This window comes from Gekko japonicus, unplaced genomic scaffold, assembly GCF_001447785.1.
Source record: "Gekko japonicus isolate JY-2015 unplaced genomic scaffold, Gekko_japonicus_V1.1 scaffold1792, whole genome shotgun sequence".
Lineage (NCBI taxonomy): Eukaryota > Metazoa > Chordata > Lepidosauria > Squamata > Gekkonidae > Gekko > Gekko japonicus.
In genome coordinates, this window is record NW_015175413.1 from 315087 (window position 1) to 335922 (window position 20836).

The window sequence follows — 20836 nt, forward strand, 5'->3', positions numbered from 1 at the left end:
CCCCCGGTCCAGTAGCACCTTTAAGACCAGGTTTTATTCAGGTACAAGCTCTCCCTCCTCTGCCAGGACAGATCTGCACATTCCCACCCCCCAATAGCTAGCAATCCAAAACAGTCCAGTGGAGCCTGAGCGGTGGGTGTTGCCTTCGGACACACTTCCGGTGACGTCAGGGGGTGTGGCCTATGCAAACAAGTTATGCTAATGAGTTGTGCTAATGAGCTCCTGCACCTCTTTTTCTACGAAATGACCCCTGGGAATCACCATTGTCACGCCTGCCTCCCCCCTGGAGCCTTGAGGTATCAGGGATGCTGGGCTCTGTGGGGATGTCTTCGTCAATCCTCCCTGGGTTCTCCCCAGGGGTTGGGGTGGTCAGAGGCCATCAGGAGCAGTCCTGGTCTGCAGGTGCCCTGAGCGGCTAAATTTTTTACTTGCAGGAAGGTGATGGAATGGGGGGGGGGGTCCATCCAACATTTGGCATCACTCATCTACCATCTGAAACACAATAGTCCATTCTAAAACTCATTGTGCTGCAAGAGGTATTCAGACCTACATTTGCCGGGCCCACTGTGCAGTTATTTGTTCGTAGTGACTTTCATAATGGATATGCTCTACTGGTAGCAGGAGCTCTTTGCATATTAGGCCACACACCCCTAGTGTAGCCAATCCTCCAAGAGCTTACAGTAGCCTCAGTAAGAAGAGCTCTGTAAGCTCTTTGGACTATTGGCTACACTAGGGGTGTGTGGCCTAATATGCAAAGGAGCTCCTGCTACCAGTAGAGCCTGTCCCATCCGAGCACTCAGGGCTGGTCTCACGGTAGCAAAAAGTCAACTTGTACCAGTTGGAGATCTGGTAGGCAACGGGCATTGTCCTACTGCAGTCCACTAGCAACAGATATGCCATAAACAGCCCTTGCGCAGAGCGTGATGTACAGCTAACAGCCACACGCAAGGCAGCTGCTCTGTTTGTAACATGTCTGCCTGCAGAGTTTGGACATTCTGGGAATGAGAGTAGTCAGAGAGGGGGCAGCTCATATTTTCACACTGAGAAGGAGAGAATGAGCCATCAGGCTTTTGAGGGACAGGTGGGCACCAAGAGTAGAAAGAGGGTATCTAATGAATGCCCAGTTGGAGAAGAATGAGCTTAGCTGAGCTAAGCTTGGCTCGGGGTGCTTTCCAAGCCACAGCTCCAGAGCTGGGCGGCATAGTTGTCTTTGACTGCAGGAGTCACCCCCACTCTTAGATGTGTCTGTCTCTTCATGCACTCCATTCTATTTGAAGAAGAAGAAGAAGAGAAGAGATTGGATTGATACCCCGCCCTTCACTACCCAAAGGAGTCTCAGAGCAGCTTACAAACTCCTTTCCCTTCCCCTCCCCACAACAGACACCCTGTGAGGTAAAAGAAGAAGAAGAGATTGGATTTATACCCCGCCCTTCACTACCAAAAGGAGTCTCAGAGCGGCTTGCGAACTCCTTTCCCCTCCCCACAACAGACACCCTGTGAGGTAGAAGAAGAGAATAGATTGGATTTATACCCCACCCTTCACTACCCAAAGGTGTCTCAGAGTGGCTTACAAACTCCTTTCCCTTCCCCTCCCCACAACAGACACCCAGTGAGGTAGGTGGGGCTGAGAGAGCTCTTGACCGAAACGGCTCTTTTTTCAAGAACAGCTCTTATCAGAACTACGGCTTGCTCAAGGTCATCCAGCCAGGTGCAAGTGGAGGAGTGGGGGATCAAACCCGGTTCTCTCAGATTAGAGTTTGCACACTCAACCACTACACCAAACTGGCTGCATCCTGATATCCCACTATTAGCTGCTCCCCCCCCCCCCAGATATGAATGACTGCCTTTGCAAGACAATCAAGGGTACATATTGAGTTTCTGGCATTGCGTCTGAGGGCATATCTAAACCACTGACTTAAAGTGAGTTAACACTCATTCCATTTCCCTCAGAAACCCTGGGAGCTACGCTTCTGTGAGTGGGCCAGGGATCTCTAATAGAGAATTCCCAGAGCCTTCACCTTGGAGGAAGTCATGACACTTAAAGCAGTAAGAAGTCACAAAGTCTGTCCGGCAGATGGACCCTAAGTCAGATATACTGTGCCTCTGTAAATGGGAGAAAGTGAAAGCCACTGCATTCAAGAGGATCTCACTAACAGGAAAGAGTTTTAATCAATGTGTGATGTAATAAACTTGTATATGCACAAAGCACAACTCTTGAATTAAAAAAAAAATCTTTGTTTGAAGATGATGCCTATAGATGCTGCAGTAAATCAGATCTTAGAAATGGCATTCCCTCCTCTAAGAAGAGTGAAAGCCACCTGCGTGATGTGATGCGCTCTACATTGGTCTGCCTTTGAAGTTAATTCAAAGACTGCAGTTCCATAGCTTGGTCATTATCAGCAGCTAGACGGAACATGCAGTTACATTCATTCTGTAGTCACTCCATTGCCTGCCCATCGGCTATTGAGTTCAATTCAAGGAACTTACTATCACATACAAAGCCCTGTATGGCCTTGGACTGTGATACCTGCAAGAATGCCTCTCCATCTCTACTCTGAAAGTTTCATCTGTTCAGGGCCTGTTCAGGGCCTATTCATCTGTTCAGGGTCAACCTCATGATGACTGATTTCTGAGGTGACCATACACATCGTGGAAGAAAGGTACATGTCTCCAAACATTTGGAAAAATATGTGGATATCACCTAGGGTTGCCAGTCTCCAGGTGGGGCCTGGAGATCTCCTGCTTTTACAACCGATCTCCAGCTGACAGAGATCAGCTCCCCTGGAGAAAATGGCTGCCTTGAAGGGTGGACTCTGTGGCACTGGACCATGCTGAGGCCCCTCCCCTCCCCAAACCCCGCCCTCCCCTGGCTCCACCCCCAAAGTCTCCAGGTATTTTCCAACCCAGACCTGGCAACCCTTATATCACCTGCATTATTATTATTTGCAACAAACACCAGTGTAACATTGGTGCAACTCTGAAACTGTTGTTGTTTAGGTGTCAAAGATTTTTAATTTGCTTGTCGTTGAACCTTTCTGTTCAGTTTTGTTAGTTTTGTCTTCAACCTTGGCTGTGACTATGATTCACCTGTGATTATTATGTGGCTCTGTGATTTTATCTCCTGCTGTTTTAAAATTCCCTTTTGCTGCTTATTGTAATCTATTTTAGTGGTTTTATTATATGAATTTGGAAAATCAGGGTGTCCATATTATTAATATCTAAAGAAAAGGTAAAGTGTGAAGTGGCACTAAAATGGAATCAAACGTAAGCTTTGTCCACTTTGCCTTCTTTCTGATCCTTGGAAAGAGGCAACAAGTGTACATGAAAATTTCTACCAGTTCTATTTGCATGTGAAAACCCTAGCATTTGGGAAGTGCCATTGCTGGGAGACCTTATTGCCAGCAACTGTGTAATTAACTAGAAATAACACTGGGAAAGAATGGACAATTACCATCTTATCTAACTCTCGCCCTCCCTTCCAATGTCTGCCCAGGGTTGTGAAACAGAGTCTTTGTTTGATAGTGAATTGCTGCGAGTGGCTTTATCCTAGTTTATAATAAGTAAACAATGACAACAATGCTTGGTACTTCTGGGAGATTTCATACCACTGAATTACTGTCCAAGGCTTTCCTTTAGAATCTCCGTTCATGTGCTGAAATCAGTTCACTCACCCTCATGTTACATTTTTACACAGTGAAGTAATTCCATTTATGCTTTCCTCAGCACTGCCATCAGTTTATCCTCCTGTGTTAGCCCATCAAACTAGGTGCCTACCAAGGCTACAATCCTCTAAATATATTCCAGAACAGTTCCGATCGTTTCAAATGCGAAGAGTCTCAGGTAAAGCGTTTCAAGCCCAACTCTAGAGTCAGAGGTCCAGGGCTTTCACCCTCCTCGAAATTATCGCATAGGTATTTTAAAAAATGATTTGTTCTGGGATGAGCCTTTAAAAAAAAAATAGGTGTCTTTTCTGCTGCTTATCATCCTCCAACATTATCTGTCCATGCTCAGATCTGTGCTCACTTCATTTGTTGAATTTTATAACAAAACCAGATGGTTCATTTAGCCTACACAACAGGGTCGTCATGAATATGTGCCTTACATTCCCCTCAAGAAAAGAAAAACCTGGGCCTTTTTTATAATTTCTCTTGATCAAACCCACCACAGATTACTTTTTTACAAGTGACCCCGTGATGACTTTTTAAAAAGCTTGAAGGGTGTTGCTTTTGCCTTTTGCCAACGTGAGGCAGAAGATGGACAAAAGCCAGGGCTTTTTTTTGAAGAAGCAGCCCAGCAGGAACTCATTAGTATAATAGGCCACACCCAACAGCAGAAACTCATTAGCATATTAGGTCACACCCCTGACAGCATGGCTCATTAGCCTATTAGGTCACACCCCTGACAGCACGGCTCATTAGCATAACAGGTCACACCCCTGACAGCACAGCTCATTAGCATATTAGGCCACACCCCCATGCCTTCCCTTGGTTTGCCTGGGTGCCCCGCGGCTGCTGGGAGCCCGGGCAAACCAGCCCTTGGATGCCTCCCCTATCCGTCCAGGGCCCCCCCGGCCTGCCCACCTTGGAGTTGCCGGGAGGGGGGTCGCTCTCCAGGCCTTCCCTCTGTAGCCACGCACGCAGTGGTTTTGGCTATAGTGGGCGTGGCCAACTCTGAAGCCAGCGTTCCTGCCCAAAAACAGCCCTGACAAAAGCTATTTAAAAAACTGAACAGATATTTTAGTCAAAACAACAGGAATGCATCTGACAGTGACGCACATAAGTGTGTGCCTCAGTAGGTTTGGTGGTGTTTAATAATACTTTGTTTCAAGAGGGTAGCCATGTTGATCTACGGCAGACCAACCCCTCAGTAGCACCTCAGTAGCACCTCAGAGACTACCAAGATTTTCATCTCAGGTTCCTCTCCCAACCAGTGTTCCCTCTAAGCTGAGTTAGTGTGAGCTAGCTCACAGTTTTTAAGCCTCCGGCTCACACACTTTTGTCTTTGCTCAGGAAGGATGGCTCCAGAGCAAACTAACTGTTGCAGTAGCCAGATCCCTCGCTCACAACTTTCATGCCAGTCACTCATAAAGGAGAATGTTTGCTCACAAGACTCCAGAGCTTAGAGGGAACATTGCTCCCAACGTTATATCTGCCATCCAATGTCAGCAATGCCCCTCCAACTCTCTACATCGGACAAATAGGTCAGTTCCTCTGCAAAAGACTAAATGAACTTAAGTCCAACGTTAAAAGCCACATCACTCAAAAAGCCAGTGGGAGAAAATTTTAATCTTCCAGGTCATTCCATTGCTGACCCAAGAGTGGCAGTCCTCAAACAAAGAAATTTCAAAGGGAAATTAGTGTGAGATTACTGAACTCAAGTCAGTTCACAAGTTCAGAACAATAGACCTCCAGGTCTGAATAGGGACATGGGATTCTTATCTCTCTGCAGATGCTAATTTTCTATCTCAAAGCATTTCCCCTCTGCCCTAATCAAGCTGATTACAATATACATTGTACCTTATCCTTTACAACACCCCTCCCACCTTCTGACTAGGATAAAGGGTCTCATTGATTGGAGAAAAGTACTCCTCTCCTCTTCTATTCCGCTCTGTCTGACAAACGAGCTTTGACTCTCAAAAGCTTACACCCTGAAACTCTCACTGGTCTTTAAAGTGCTACCAGACTCAAATCAGCTAGCCCTCTGGAATTTGATTCTTGCTAAAATAGGTTTGACATTACAGTTCCAGGTGTGAGCCAAAAGCAGTACATAGTCCCATCCCAAGCACAATTATGTTCTTCTAAGACCATTGACTCAAATGGCCCCAGAACGGTGTAACAGTTATTAGGATTGCACTGTTGAGCATCTGTTGTGATGGAGAACTGATTGTTGTACCTGTTTCTTTAACTGTTTTGTTAGAAGTTAGGGATGTGCAGTTTTGCTCCAGAGTCAGAACTCTTTAAAAATGTTTTTGACTGTATTTATTTTAGCTGATTAGTTGGGATTACTGAATTTTTCTTTGCCTGCGGTGGCTCTGAGTGCTGGATAAGTAGATTTAATTTCTCTACTTTGTCCTCTGTACAGCTCCATCTCACACCCCATGATCTGAGCTATGCCTTTTTTAACCTTGTGAATAAAGAGCGGCCACCTGACCAACGGAAAAGGAGATTTATTTGCTTTTTAGTTGATCCCGTTTTTTAAACCCTGCAATGTTAATTCTACACAAGGCTGTCATAGTGCCTTGCAAAATTAATACAGAAATCATAGGTATAAAAATGGTCTTTTTAAGATGACAGAGTTGTGTCCTTATGTTTCCAGTGGCTCAAACGTATAGCATGGGAAGGACAACATGTCGGCTTCAACCCAGAGAAGCAGTGCATTTGGCAACATTTCGGAAATCCTATTGAAAATCTGCCCCTTCCTTAGGAAATAAATGCATGCTAGATTCCATGCAAGAAATTTGTATGCATCTTAAAATACACTTGTAGGCATCCGCTTCTTTAGAAAGTACATCAGAATCATCTCCAAGTCAATTCTGACGTTTTCCACTTTCCAGAAAAGGAAATATACAGGCTGTTGCTCTACAAAAGCTTATGCTTAAGCCCTTAAGGTTACATAGGACTCTAAAGAGGAAGTTTGGTAGGAAGATACAACATGCTACAATTGTTTAGCACCATAAGAATTAAGGAAGAAACCTCAGAGTTCTGCCTCCATCTTACAGATCTGCAATAAGAACGTAACAAAAAGAACGCAACAAAAGCAGTCCATCTAGTTCAGCATCCTGCTTCACACATCGGCCAACTGGCTAGCAAGCAAACAGGGCATGGAGGTCAAGGCCTTTTGCTCAGTTCCTTCTAGCACTGGTGTTCAGAGATTTAATGTCTCAGGGTGGGGAGGCAGTAGCCTCTAGTAGCCATTGACTGAACGATCCTCTATGAATCTGCCTGACCCCCTTAAAAGTCACCTATGTCCTCTGGCAGTGAATTCCACAATTTACAGTGCAATCCGCAGAACACTTTCCTGGGAGTAAGCCCTGCTGATTAGGTCTGAGTAGCTTCTGAGAAGACTTCCTCAGGATTGCTCTCTCAATGAGTCACTGAGTAAAGAAGTACTTTTTTTGTGTCCATCCTGAACTGATTCTCCCATCAACTCCCTTTGGCCCTCTGAGTTCTAGTATTTTTTTTGGGGGGGAAGCGAAAAATTCTCACTATCTGCTCCCCAATACACATGTTGCCTCTCACAAGGCAAAATCCTTTCGGTTCCTCTCCCTTCTTTTGTTCTTTACCCCGTAACTCAGGTCTGTCGTTTCCTTTGGTGTATGGCTGACAGGAGATTCAGTAAGCCAAGTGAGGCAGAGGGATGATTAAAATGTCCATATGGCATCTGTTTGGAATAGGTGCAAGATTAGGGGATTGTGCAGGCCTGGCATGCCAAACTCATTTATCACACAGCCAGCGATTAGTAGACGAGCAGGAGAAAACCAGCTCCTCTCTCCTCTACATCGCTAGGATTGTTCTACTCGGGACTGAGAGCTCATTTAAAAATCCATCCGTTTGGCTAAGGACTGGCTCATGCATACCAGCTGAGTACTCCACACTTGCTGACTTGCAGCTTCATGTGTGAACTGCCTCCATTGAAAGGCAGTGAGGTCTGGGTAGTTTCTGCGATGGCTCATTCATGCATACATGATAGCATTTCATGCTGCCATCATCAAGTGATGGATATTCACATGTGAATCCATTCTGAGAGGTATATCAATGCTGCTTCTTTTCCCTGTGTCTCAGCACGACTCTAAGGCCCAGTTTAAAAATTATGCCAGGCATTTTTTTTTTAAAAAAGAAGGTGTGTGGAGTTGCAAGTCTCACACATAAATTAAGCCATAGGTCTTCACTGTGCAGTGATAGCATGCCAGGAGCCTGTGGCTGTTGGTACACTGTGCTGGCATGTTGCATAGGCATCACCAACCCTGGAATTAATTCCCCCAGAATTAAACCCAAAGAAATTATAACCATGGTCCCTGCCACATGGGGGGGGGGGAAGGACGGACAAAGTGTGGCTTTTTAAAGCCGCAGCAAAAGAGACACGCGGCGGCGGGATCACATAGATCCCCTGAGCCGCCGCACACTTCCTCCCCGGCACGATCAGATGCCAGGAGGAAGCCACAGAAAGAAGAGCGCAGCAGCCGAACTGCACATGTGTACGCATGCGCAGTTCGGTGGGGAGCCGGGATTGATATGCACAACGGGCGCGGCGGCGATCCCACGGCTGCGCTTGCTGCGGTGCTGCAGGTAAGTCCTCCTTTGTAGGAGGTTCTTTTTTGCAGCAGGTTTTCCGGGGTTAGGGACGGATCGGGGACGGGTGCACGCCGCTTCCCAGATGTTGCGGTGAGATCGCGCCCGTTTGCTGCGCCCCCGATCCGTCCCTCTCCCGGCCCAAAACCTTCCATGTGACCGGGGCCCATATACCCCAAGCTTGTTATTCCTGTTTGATGCTTGAATCTGTTAAACATCTCCATTATGCTGAATGCTAATTTACTGCTCACCCTCTACCAAATGTATGGACTGGTCATTTCCATTTCATTGTATCTGAAGAAGTGTGCATGCGCACAAAAACTTATACCTTGAATAAAACTTTGTTGGTCTTAAAGGTGCTCCTAGACTCCGACTTTGTACTGCCACTAACTGTGACACTAATCATTTATTTTTACAATACTCCTATCCTTTCTTATATCCTCAGACTCAAGATAGCTAACGGAGTAGCAACCAGTTTGCAAGGACTCCGGTGACAAAAAGTCCAATTAAAATTAAAACACACATTCAAATACACAAATCACACATTTAAAAGCAACCAGAATTTAGAATACACAAACGAGTAAGAGTTGGATGAGCACAGCCAAATCGGCTGAAAGAGATTACTGTCTCTACCCAGTGCTCTTTGGAAGAAGACTGTCTTACATGTCATCCTAAATGTAGCCAGTGAGGGAGCCTTCCTCACCCACTCAGGTCGACCATTCCGAAGAAAAAGCCCATGGTCTGAATATGGATAGTCTTAAGCAGGGCTTTTCTTGTAGAAAAAGCCCAGCAGGAACTCATTAGCATGATTGGCCACACCTAACAGCAGAAACTCATTAGCATATTAGGCCACACCCGACAGCACAGCTCATTAGCATATTAGGCCACACCCCATGCCTTCCCTTGGCTTGCCCGGGCATCTTGTGGCTGCGGGGAGCCCGGGCAAGCCTCCCCTTGAAGGGAAGGCAGTTTAAACTGCCTTCCCTTGGCTTGCCAGGGCTCCCCACGACTGTGGGGAGCCCGGGCAAGCTGGCCCTTGGACAGGCTGGGGAAGGCACGGGGTGGCATTTAAATGCCTCCCTCCCCGATCCTTCCAGGGCCCCCCCTGGCCTGCCCGCCTCAGAGTCGCCAGGGAGGAGGTCGCTCTCCAGGCCTTCCCTCTGTAGCCACGCATGCAGAGGTTTTGGCTGTAGTGGGCGTGGCCAACTCTGACGCCAGCCGGAATGCCGTTCCTGTGCGTTCCTGCCCAAAAATCACCCTGGTCTTAAGGAAGGGCACCTTGTGGTAGAGGCTGTCTGAAGAACGTGATTGGTACAGCAGATGTAGTCTGATAATCACTTGGAATTATGTACAGGTAAGTTTGGGGTGGGGGGGTTTCTAGCATGCTCAGCATCATGTTTAAGCCAGGCCTAAGAATGACTGAGAATACACATTAAACAAACCACTGGAAGGCCCCGGTCACACAAGCGGGAAAATCCGCACTGGAAGGGAGGCATTTTAGAGGCGGAGCTAAAAGAAGCACGGGACCGCGATCTTACGCTCCCCTGCGGCACCCGATCACACTGGGGAGGCAATGGCGTAGTCCCAGCGAGGCAACACGGCAGTTCTGTGCTAGTGCGCATGCGTGGGTCGTGGATGGCTGCAGGATGCTACGGGCTGCCGGCGCATCCACGATCCCACGCCCGCTGTTGCTGTGGACCTTCTGGTAGGTACTCCATTTCCCCTAGTACCTTTTCGATCTGCATTTTCGGCCAGATGCGATGGATTAGGAGCGGGTGCGCGACGACGCTTGCCAGATGTTGGCATCTGATCATGCCGGTTTGATCTGCCCTTAATCCAGCCCCTCCGCGTACCTAATTCTCCATGTGACCGGGGCCGGAGTCTGGTAAATGGCAACATCTTGTTGCTTCAAGCAATAGTGAATAAATGACCATCCAGCACTGAACTTCCTACTCCCCTGTTTTTGGCACACATTCACTGGCTGTGGCACATCTGTTAGGGATGCTGGCGAATACAAGAATGTGCTGGTGCTGCTTGCTGAACTGGGTGGTCTTCTGACTCCTTCATGCCTCATGATTTGGCATTTACTTGCCAAGAGCTTTTAGCATTATTCTCCACAGAAAGGGATGTTTCAGCTTTAAAAGGTAAAGGTTCCCTTGCTTGAAAGCCAGTCGAATTCGACTCTAGGGTTGTGGGGCTCATCTCCGTTTCCAAGCCGAAGAGCCAGCGCTATCCGAAGACGTTTCTGTGGTCATGTGGCCGGCATGACTAAACACCAAGGCACATGGAACGCTGTCACCTTCCCACCGAAGTGGTCCCTATTTATCTACTTACAATTTCTTGCTTCGAACTGCTAGGTTGGCAGGAGCTGGAACTAGAGACGGGAGCTCACTCCGTCATGCGTTTCATCAAGGTTTTTCAGCTTTACATGTGGGTAAAAATTCAGCTAGCTTTCTCTTGCCATCTTGCCACCATCCAGTGCTGCTCCATGTCCTGAGTCTAGTGCCTTGTGTTTCAAAAAGGGATGGCGCTGTATGCAACATAGTCCCATTACACTTAGAAGTTATTTGCACATCCCAGACCAACTGCGAGTGGTGTCATTCCAAAATGAAATCCCCAGCAATCTAGCAGCTTCATGTGTGTCATGCTGAAGAACGGGTTTCTCTTTCTTATTTCGGATTCTTTTAACTCTCTGCCATTTCTTTTTAAACCCTCTCTTTTTTAAAAAAATGTATCACTGAATGCTATCCAGAGAAAGCTACGTATGAGGAAATCCCAATGATATCAGTAAGCAGCGGCTGAGGGATGTAGACCTATCTATCTTTCATTGTTGATACGTTAAAACTCTTGAAAATCAAAGGAAAAGAATAACTCATCTCTTTCTAACAACAAAATTAAAGATTGAATGGATTACAGGCCAGATGTTAATGTAACATTCATACTGGAGTTTGCAGTTTGCTGTTTTCCAGTACAGTTGGACACTGTGTCTCGAGACAGGGTTGTGTATCTAGAATAGATCAAGGATAGGCGACACAAGTTTGACAGCTTTGTTCTATACTTACAGAGACAGAAGTCCTTGTATTATCTATGGACACAGGGCACTACTGTAGGTAGGAAAGCAAATTTTAACAGAAACTTACTATCCAGGGCTTTAAGTACCCAAGCCCCTTTTCCAAAAGCAACTTCACTAAGAATACGGGCTATAGAGACTGCCTCTTTGTACAGGATACAAGCCCCTACATTCTATAGTATCAAGTACCAAGATCATGTGTAAGGCACTACAAAGAAGATTTCAGGACGTATATTTTCTGGAATAATTGCATCAGATTTTCACTTCTGCAGCAATTGTTGTGGTTACCATTTGCCCAAAGTTTTAGTCCAGTGCCTAAATTCTCTTGAGAATACACTCTCTTGAGAATTTCTCTTGACTTGCACAAATATGCTCCCACCTGCTCTTTAACTTTTGTAACTGTTTGACATCCACCAGTTTAATCACCATTGTAAACAACATTGTACAGCAGTTTATTGATTGTGTCTATTCTATACACAAGGGAGGAGGAGGGAATGTCTGTTTTCTTACTCAGTGGCCACTTGGTGGCCTTTTGGGGCAGGGGGAAGCTGGCCACTTGTGGGACAGGGGGGGGGGAGCAGTTCATTGATGGAAGTTGTTCTTCTTTATTCCAGAACCATTCAAACCAATATCTTAATATAATTATCCACTGCACTATTTAGAGCTACTGTTTGGCCTTAATCAGCCAATGGAGAATGTGCTCTTGGGGTACAGGCACATCACCTGGAATTTCTTCTTTCAGATCTGGCCAAGCACACCTTGATACGTCCCCAAAACCTGCCATCTCCCTGTGGTTTCTTAAGCCATTCTTAGGTGTAGACAGTGGAACATTTTAACAATTTGCATAGAAACCCACAAACTGATGTAAGCAATTTTCCCGGGGGAACTCTATGGCAGTCATCCATCTCATCTGTGGTTCATTTGACAGTATACCCTCCAAGGGTTCAACAGTCTGGATTTAGCCTTTAGAGAATTAGTTGTAAAGTGAGTCCCATTCACCTTTTCACTGATGAAAAGAAAATAATCTGTTTGTACAGAAAGGACTTCCAGAGATCCGCTTCTGTGTACAGAAGTTACTCATGCTCGTTAATGATCTATCCCTTTAAAGGGACTTCCCGGCGTCATTTATGACATCGGTTATCGGCACTCCAGCTTAGCTCTTCTGCATTGTCACCACGGAAACGTCTTCGGACAGTGCTGGCTCTTCGGCTCAGAAACGGAGATGAGCCACCGCAACCCCAGAGTCGGATTCGACTGGCTTTCTTACCTTTACCTTGTCCCTATTGCTTCGGGGTTTCTCTCCCCACCCCCCAATGTGTTTTGCTCTCTCTAGTAGTCCCAGAGGGAGGGAAACACATGTGGAAAGGGGGGAGGGGGGCCAAAGCTATAGGGACAAACGAGTGACAAAAATGACAATGCGGAAGAGCCCAACGTTTCCACTAAGCTCGTTATCCACCAGCGTTCCCTCTAAGCTGAGTTAGTGTGAGTTAGCTCACAGTTTTTTAGCCTCCGGCTCACAGATTTTGGTCTCCGCTCAGAAAGGATGAGGCTCCAGAGCAAACTAATTTATGCAGCACCCAAATCGCTCGCTCACAACTTTAATTGCCAGGAGCTCACAAAGTAGAATTTTGGCTCACAAGACTCCACGGCAGGGAACATTGTTATCCACTATGCCCCGGGATTCCCCCCCCCCCAAAAAAAATCCTCCATCCAAACCTTAAAAAAACTGGAACCGGTCGAGCTTCTCCCCCGCCCCCGATCCAGATGTTCACACCAGTGCCAGCCGACAAGCCCAGGAGGTTTAGGGAGCGTGTTAAGGTGCATCCTATCCAACGTTCCCTCTAAGCTGTGGAGTCTTGTGAGCAAAAATTCTGCTTTGTGAGCCACTGGCATGAAAGTGGTGAGCTAGCAATTTGGCTGCTGCATAAATTACTTTGCTCTGGAGCCCTCCCTTCCTGAGCTAAGACAAAAATGTGTGAGCCGGAGGCTAAAAAACGGTGAGCTAGCTCACACTAACTCAGCTTAGAGGGAACACTGAATTCCTATCCCGACCATCATTCGATACTGAGTCAGGATTTTCAGCCTGTGCTTCTGGAAAAGCCATTCATCAATTCAGACCCCCACCCACCCCCCTCCCCGGCCGACAAACGCCTCCTCGCCCTCCCGGAATGGATGTCTTCGCGCCCTGAAACCCCCAGCCTGCAAAAGGATGCCGCCGCTTTCCTATCTGCTCCTCTCGAGTACAAAACCTCCTCTAGCGAGGGTCAAAAGAGCCTTTTGCCGCGCGGGATTCGCCTTATCGGTGGGCTGAGCTCCATGTACACAAAGGAATCGCTTCCCGTCTCCCCCGCGGACAGGTAAAGACTCACCTTATGAGATTCTGCAGACCCTGCTTGCTCGAATTCCGTCTCAAGATCGCGCTGGTCATGGTGGGTTGGAAGGGACCCGGGGCAGGCTCGGAATCCCCGCTGCTGCCAAACCTCCCTTTCCCCTCTCCCTTTCTCGCCCCTGCTTTTCTAAGATAATATTGTTGGCTGTTTTGCGCGGCTGGCTCGTTCTCTCCCTCTCTCTCTCCCTCTTTCTGTCTCACTCTTTCTTTCCCTGTCCAGGAAGTTCTGCAGCTGGTTTCCTTTTGTTTCTCTAAGCCCCCCTATCCCACTCCCACCCAGCGCGCACACACACACACACACCCCTCCACCTCTGCCTTCTCCTTCTCAGCCTAGTGGAAATGTCAGGGAAGAAAGAATCTATCGGAGAGCTTGCGAAAGGATCCCTCCCTGCTCCGGTCGGATCGCTGAATGAACTCGGGGTGAAGTTGAAAGCCAGTCTTGTCTGTCCAAAACGCATTCCCTTCCTTAGGTGCCTCCTCCTCTCCTCTACAGTCGCCCAGGCTGCGCTCACTCTCTCTCTCTCTCTCTCGCTCTTTCCATCTGTTTCTCGCCACCCTCCCTTCCCCTCTGTCTCTTCTTCCCTTTCTGATCTTTTCACTGTTTGTTCTCCCATGGCAGAAAAAGGACCAAAAGTTCACCATTCAGGAGGATAAAGCTAGCCTCACAGTGCCATCAGATGAGGAGTTACAGCCCACGGACGTAGAAGGCATTTGCTAACTAGAGTCAAGCAAACGTCTGAAGACAAAACTGGAGCGTAATCAATGGACAAATTTGACAAATTTGAAGCAAAGGACTGGTCCAGTGAATCTTGTGTTCGCCCTGAAATCAGGGATACCAGATTTTACCAAATCCCAACCAGTGGGGTCTTGTGAGCAAAAATTCAACTTTGTGAGCTACTGGCATTAAAGTTGTGAGCAAGCAACTTGGCTTCTGCATAATTTTGTTTGCATTGGAGCCCTCTTTCCTGAGCGAAGACAAAAATGTATGAGCTGGAGGCTAAAAAAACTGTGAGCTAGCTCACACTGACTCAGCTTAGAGGGAACACTGATCCCAACTCACATAGTGATGATAGTGTGTGGCTTGCTCCATGTCCTTCTAGTAGACTTGCACTCTGTATACTTGCACTTAGAAGAAGAAGAAGAAGAAGAGATTGGATTTATACCCCGCCCTTCACTACCCAAAGGTGTCTCAGAGCGGCTTACAAACTCCTTTCCCTGCCCCTCCCCTCAACAGACACCCTGGGAGGTAGGTGGGGCTGAGAGAGCTCTGACAGAAACTGCTCTTTTTCAAGAACAGCTCTTATCAGACCTACGACTTGGCCCAAGGTCATCCAGCCAGGTGCAAGTGGAGGAGCGGGGAATCAAACCCGGCTCTCCCAGATTAGAGTCCGCGCACTTAACCACTACACCAAACTGGCTTACTGATAATAATGGCTTCCTAGTGTATACGCCTATATGAAAAGCCCAGGAGTAAAATTGTCACTTACGATAAGAACAAGAAAACTGCCCTCATTTGTGAGATGGGACAGATTGCACAGAGGTTGTTGCATTGCTGTGTAATTAGAACTTGATAGAAAGCATTCTTTCCAAACAAATTATTTCCAGTAGGATCAGATTCATGACAAAAGGCTTGGCTATCAGAAAGCTTTGCTGAGTGCAGGGAGGCAAGGAAACTCTTTCCAGTATGCACACAGGACACAATTAAAAAAACAACAACAGTCAAGTCTGATGGGGCAACCAACCCTTCTGTCATTCAGTGTTCAAAGTCAGCCACATGCTAGGCACTTAATCCACATCTAAGTGCAATAGGATGCATCCCACCCAGTGCTCCACCATTTCCCAACCATGACAAAACCATAGACCAGTGGTGGCGAACCTATGGCACGGGGGCCAGAGATGGCACTCAGAGCCCTCTCTGTGGGCACGGGTGCCATCACCCCAGCCAGGCCCAGACCATCGTTAAAGTGTCGAAGTCTCTGCCAAATAATTTTAAGTAAATGAAAGCATTTGGGGTTGCTTTCCTTACTTTGTTTGGATCATCTTAAGTTAATGTTATGAGTTGTTTTTTTCTAAACTAAACCCTCAGTATTCAGGTTAAATTGCCGTGTTGGCACTTTGCGATAAATAAAGTGGGTTTTGGGTCGCAGTTTGGGCACTCGGTCTCTAAAAGGTTCATCATCACTGCCATAGAGTACCAACAGGGGAGGACTGTTATGTTTCCGCCTCATTTAAGCTTCCTGGAGGCATTCTAGCTGATCTTTGCTAGAGAACAAGACTTGTGGGACCCTTGGTCTGTTCACAGAGGGTTCTTCTTACATCCTTACGTTACACTCTAGGAGTTTTCCAGGAATCAGATAATCTTAACCTGTTCTTGTCCCATCGTCACCTGCCAAAGGTATAGACAGAAGAGCAGGAGCAATGAAAACTGCACAGCTGCCACTGGACTGTTATGTGCCACATCATCCCTTCACCACTGAGGAATGTCTTCCACCTTTCTGGGCAGTCACTAAAGAGTCATCCCGAAAACAGAAGCTCCCATGTAGAAGTGCCTTGTTGTTCAGTCGCACACAGGGCTGGCCCGAGGGGTTTCTGCGCCCTAGGCCAGGCTGCCTCATGGCTCCCCCCCCCTCAGATGCCAACCTCCCAGTGGGGCCTGGAGACCTCCCAGCTGGGTCCCAGCAGCAGGGCTGGCCGAGAGAGGGCTCCGTTCCCCGCCGCCGCCTTCTGCCTGCCCACCCGCCCACAGCAGGCAGCTTTTTTGCTAAGGAGGAGGCCGGAGGCCCCTCGGCCCGTCCGCTACCTGGATCGAGAGCCAGCCTCGAAGGTCCGGTTAGCCTCGCCCCCCCCCCGGTCCCTGCTGCAGAAGCCCGATTTGGCAAACAGCTGCGGAGCCCCGGGGCGCTTTTGCACGTGGGAAGGGGGCAGGCAGGCAGGCGGGCTCCGGAGGCTCCACGCCCCCTTCTGGGCAGGCCACTGAGCACTCCCCAGGAGTTGGCAAGGGTGCACTGTGGCTGGCGCAGAGCAGCATGCGTGCTGCCGCCACGCCACCGCCGCGACGAAAGGAGCAGCGGGCGGCTTTGGGCAGGGTGGGGGTTTTTGGCGGGGGGGTGGCAGGGGAATTGGCGCCCTGCTAGAATCTCCGCTCTAGGCGAGATACTAGCAGGCCTAATGATAGGGCCGGCCCTGGTCGCACAGTCGAGTCTGACTCTTCGCGACTCCATGGACCACATCACGTCAGGCCCTCCTGTTTTCCGTCATGCTCCGGAGTTTGCTTAATTTCATATTCGTTGCCTCGATAACACTGTCTGACCATCTCATCTTCTGTTGTCCCCTTCTTCTTTGACCTCCAATCTTTCCCAGCATGAGAGTCTTCACCAGTGAGTGCTCCCTTCTCATTTGGTGGCCAAAGTATTTGAGCTTCAGCTTCATTATCTGGCCTTCCAGTGAACAGTCAGGGTTGACTTCTTTTAGGATTGACTGATTTGATCTCCTTGCAGTCCAAGGGACTCTCAAGAATCTTCTCCAGCACCATAATTCAGAAGAATGTATTCTTTGGCGCTCGGCCTTTCTTATAGTCCAACTCTCGCAGCCATACATGTTGTTGTTGTTCAGTCGCACAGTCGAGTCCAACTCTTCGCGACCCCATGGACCACATCACGCCAGGCCCTCCTGTCTTCCGTCGTGCTCTGGAGTTTGCTTAATTTCATGTTAGTTGCCTCAATAACACTGTCTAGCCATCTCATCTTTTGTTGTCCCCTTCTTCTTTGACCTCCAATCTTTCCCAGCATCAGAGTCTTCTCCAGTGAGTGCTCCCTTCTCATTTGGTGGCCAAAGTATTTGAGCTTCAGCTTCATTATCTGGCCTTCTAGCGAACAGTCAGGGTTGACTTCTTTTAGGATTGACTGATTTGATCTCCTTGCAGTCCAAGGGACTCTCAAGAATCTTCTCCAGCACCATAATTCAGAAGAATCTATTCTTCAGCACTCAACTTTCCTGATAGTCCAACTCTCACAGCCATACATGACTACTGGGAATACCATTGCTTTGACCATATGGACTTTGGTTGGCTGGGTGATGTCTCTACTTTTTATTAGGCTGTCTAGGTTTGCCATCACTTTCCTCCCAAGGAGCAGGCGTCTTTTAATTTCATGGCTGCAGTCACCGTCTGTGGTGATCTTGGATCCCAGTAACGTGAAGTCTGTCACCGCTTCCATGACTTCCCCTTCTGTTTGCCAAGGAGTGATGGGGCCGGAAGTGCTTAGCTTCAGGCAATGAGAACCCTTCCCCCCCACACACACACACTTTGAGGGGCATTCTTAAATTAGTTAACACAATAGCCAAGGGGACAGGAGATGAAGTTATGCAACGGCAATGGAAGAATGGTGTAGGTGTCAATTCCCATTTTTCTTCTTTAACAGGTGCAGAGGTCATTTTGGGGGGGATCGCGGGGGATCACAGTTCCCCCGGGTGAAGTATGGGGGCGGGGCACATGATGAAGCCCCGCCCCCTGCTTCCGGCCGCCCCGCTTCCGGCCCTCCTTCAGCCAGGAGGAGGCAGGAGAAGAGGGAGGGTAAGTTGCTTCCTCCCTGCCTCTCCCCACCCCTGCCTGCCTGGGGCCAGGGAGGGCCTTTGCGGGGCTTCCTTGCACTCCTGCTGGCCTTGCAGGTCCACCGGCAGTGGAGCTGCAAGGTTGGCGCCGGCGGCTGGGACAGTTGGGAGTGGGGTGTGTGGCCTTATGACACACTTCCGGTGATGTCAGGGTGTGTGGCCTTATGACACACTTCCGGTGATGTCAGGGTGTGTGGCAAATGCTAATGAGTTATGCTAATGAGTTCCCCTAGCTCTTTTCCTATGAAACAACCCCTGAACAGGTGGCATGGAAGTTCTTGAGCATGAGCTTTACAGTGGGTGAGTTCTCAGCCTCCAATTGTATAAAAACGTTAGAAAATACAGTTTCCCAGGGCAGAGAAGCTATCAGGTGCGTGGTGGTACTATCAATGGAAAAATAGGGGAGTACATTCCCATTTGCTTTGCACTTCATCCACTTCTTCAGGAAACCCCATCGTGCAAGGCACTTGGCCTTATTTATGTATATTCATTTTTTTCATTTATACCTTGCCTCAGTTTACATCATTCTCCTCTCCTTTATTTTATCCTTGCAACAGCCTTGTGAGATAGCTTAGGCTGAGAGTGTACAACTGGCCCATGGTCACCCAGCAAGCGTCCACGGAAAAGTGGGGATTAGAACCTGGGTTTCCCAAACCCTAGTACAACACTTTAACCACCATAAGATACTGGCTCTCTTGGCATGATCTCCATAGATGAAAATATCAGGCCAGACCAAAGGCTAACTTCAGTGACAAGGGGAATTTTGGAAGCATGGTGTTGTCATTGAGGGTGGGGTAAGCGGGGATGGGTGGGGGTGTCAAGGTAATTGGGGCCATAAAGGAGTCATAAAGTTGTAAAGAGGACCAGCTGGTGTAGTGGTTAAGTGCACGGACCCTAATCTGCGAGAACCGGGTTTGATTCCCCACTCCTCCGCTTACACCTGGCTGGATGACCTTAGGCAAGCTGTAGTTCTAATAAGAGCTGTTCTTGAAAAAGAGCAGTTTCTGTCAGAGCTCTCCCATCCCCGCCTACCTCACAGGGTGTCTGTTGTGGGGAGGGGAAGGGAAAGGAGTTTGTAAGCCGCTCTGAGAGACCTTTGGGTAGTGAAGGGCGGGGTATAAATCCAATCTCTTCTTCTTCTCTTCTTCTAAAGAATGAGAGGGAAGAAGAAAAGAAGAAGAAGAAGAAGAGATTTTGTGGTGGGCACAAAATGGCTGCTGCAGCTTACCTTCAGTCACACAGTGAAGCTCTTTGTGCTGTGGTGGCTGTGGTGGCAGCCACCGCCAAAGCAATGTTTTTAAAGCCTGCAGAGCCAATCAAAACTCCAGTGGCCAATCAGAAGCCTTACTTGGCGAATGCGTCTCTTGCCCCCCCTTTCTAAAAACACTTGGCAGGGGCAAAAAGGAGCCTCGATCCCTTGGCTGTGGCCTCAGGAGAGGCACCTGTCATGTCCCAGGCTGGGAGTCCCCTCCAAGGACTCCAGGGGGGGGTCTGGAATCATCCGGTACCCCTCCTATCCATCATGTCATGAGCCACTCCTATCGGAGCTCTGGAGGAGTGCGCCCGCCATTCAAGTCACCAAAGCCAGAAGTCCAGTGCTGGTGGGTGCAGGAACCCCTGCATTAAAGCATCTGTGACAACCAATTCAGGGCAATTTTTAACCTGATGATACTGCCCAGCGGTGTTCCCTCTAAGCTGCGTTAGTGTGAGCTGGCTCACAGTTTTTTAGCCTCCAGCTCACAGGTTTTTGTGTTAGCTCAGGAAGGATGACTGCAGAGCAAGCGAATCTACACAGTAGCCCAGTCGCTTGCTCACAACCTTTAATGCCAGCAGCTCACAAAGTAGAATTTTTGGCTCACTAAACTCCACAGCTTAGAGGGAGCAGTGCTGCCCAGTTGTGACTTCGAAGTGTTGTGTCATCTGCATCCAGGCATGAACAGAGGGGAAAAGCTCCAGAACAGTTTCAGCAGGCGTTCCCTCACTCTCCCTTGGGAACTGGAGTTCTGTAAGGGGGCTAGGGAACCTGTAAAAGACGTCTCAGCACACCCCTCAAACTAATATCCTAATGATTTGCAAACCTGTGTGTAGGTATACGACAAGTCTCCATTCTCGTCAGACAATATTTCTGGCTTTAAAAGAATGAATCTACAGGCAACAATTTAAAAGGCTGAGGTCCAAGACTTATGGCATCGCCAGCAGTGACCGGAACGAAATGAGACTGTGGTCCAGCAGTCGCCATGCTCTTATTTTAGCCTGGTATGCAGCACAATCCATAGCAAGCTGAGGAGGGGCAGAAAGGAATGTAAAAGTCTGGCTTTGGTGACAAGGGGGAGTTTGGAAACGTGTGGTTGTCATTGAAGGCAGAAGTAGTGTGGGGCAGGATAAGACTAGTCAGCTCAATGGTCTTTACGGAAGAGACTACTGCCAGAAGTCCTACACAGCTCTCTCCACTGGTTGGGTTGACAGAAGTGATTGGTGGGA

At 48.2% G+C, this 20836-nt stretch overlaps 1 protein-coding gene across 2 annotated transcripts in view; it reads right to left on the minus strand.

Annotated features, from left to right (window-relative positions):
* LSP1 (lymphocyte-specific protein 1) overlaps positions 1-20836 on the minus strand; it is a 138192-nt gene that overhangs the window by 67671 nt on the left and 49685 nt on the right. The window contains exon 1 of one of the 2 annotated variants that reach the window (XM_015425763.1): positions 13728-14090. The exons of the other annotated variant lie outside the window; for it this stretch is intronic. Within the exon in view, the coding sequence (XP_015281249.1) occupies positions 13728-13786 (59 nt within the window). The 5' untranslated portion in view covers positions 13787-14090. Of the gene's footprint in view, positions 1-13727; positions 14091-20836 lie in introns of those variants that run through there. 2 annotated transcript variants of the gene reach the window in all.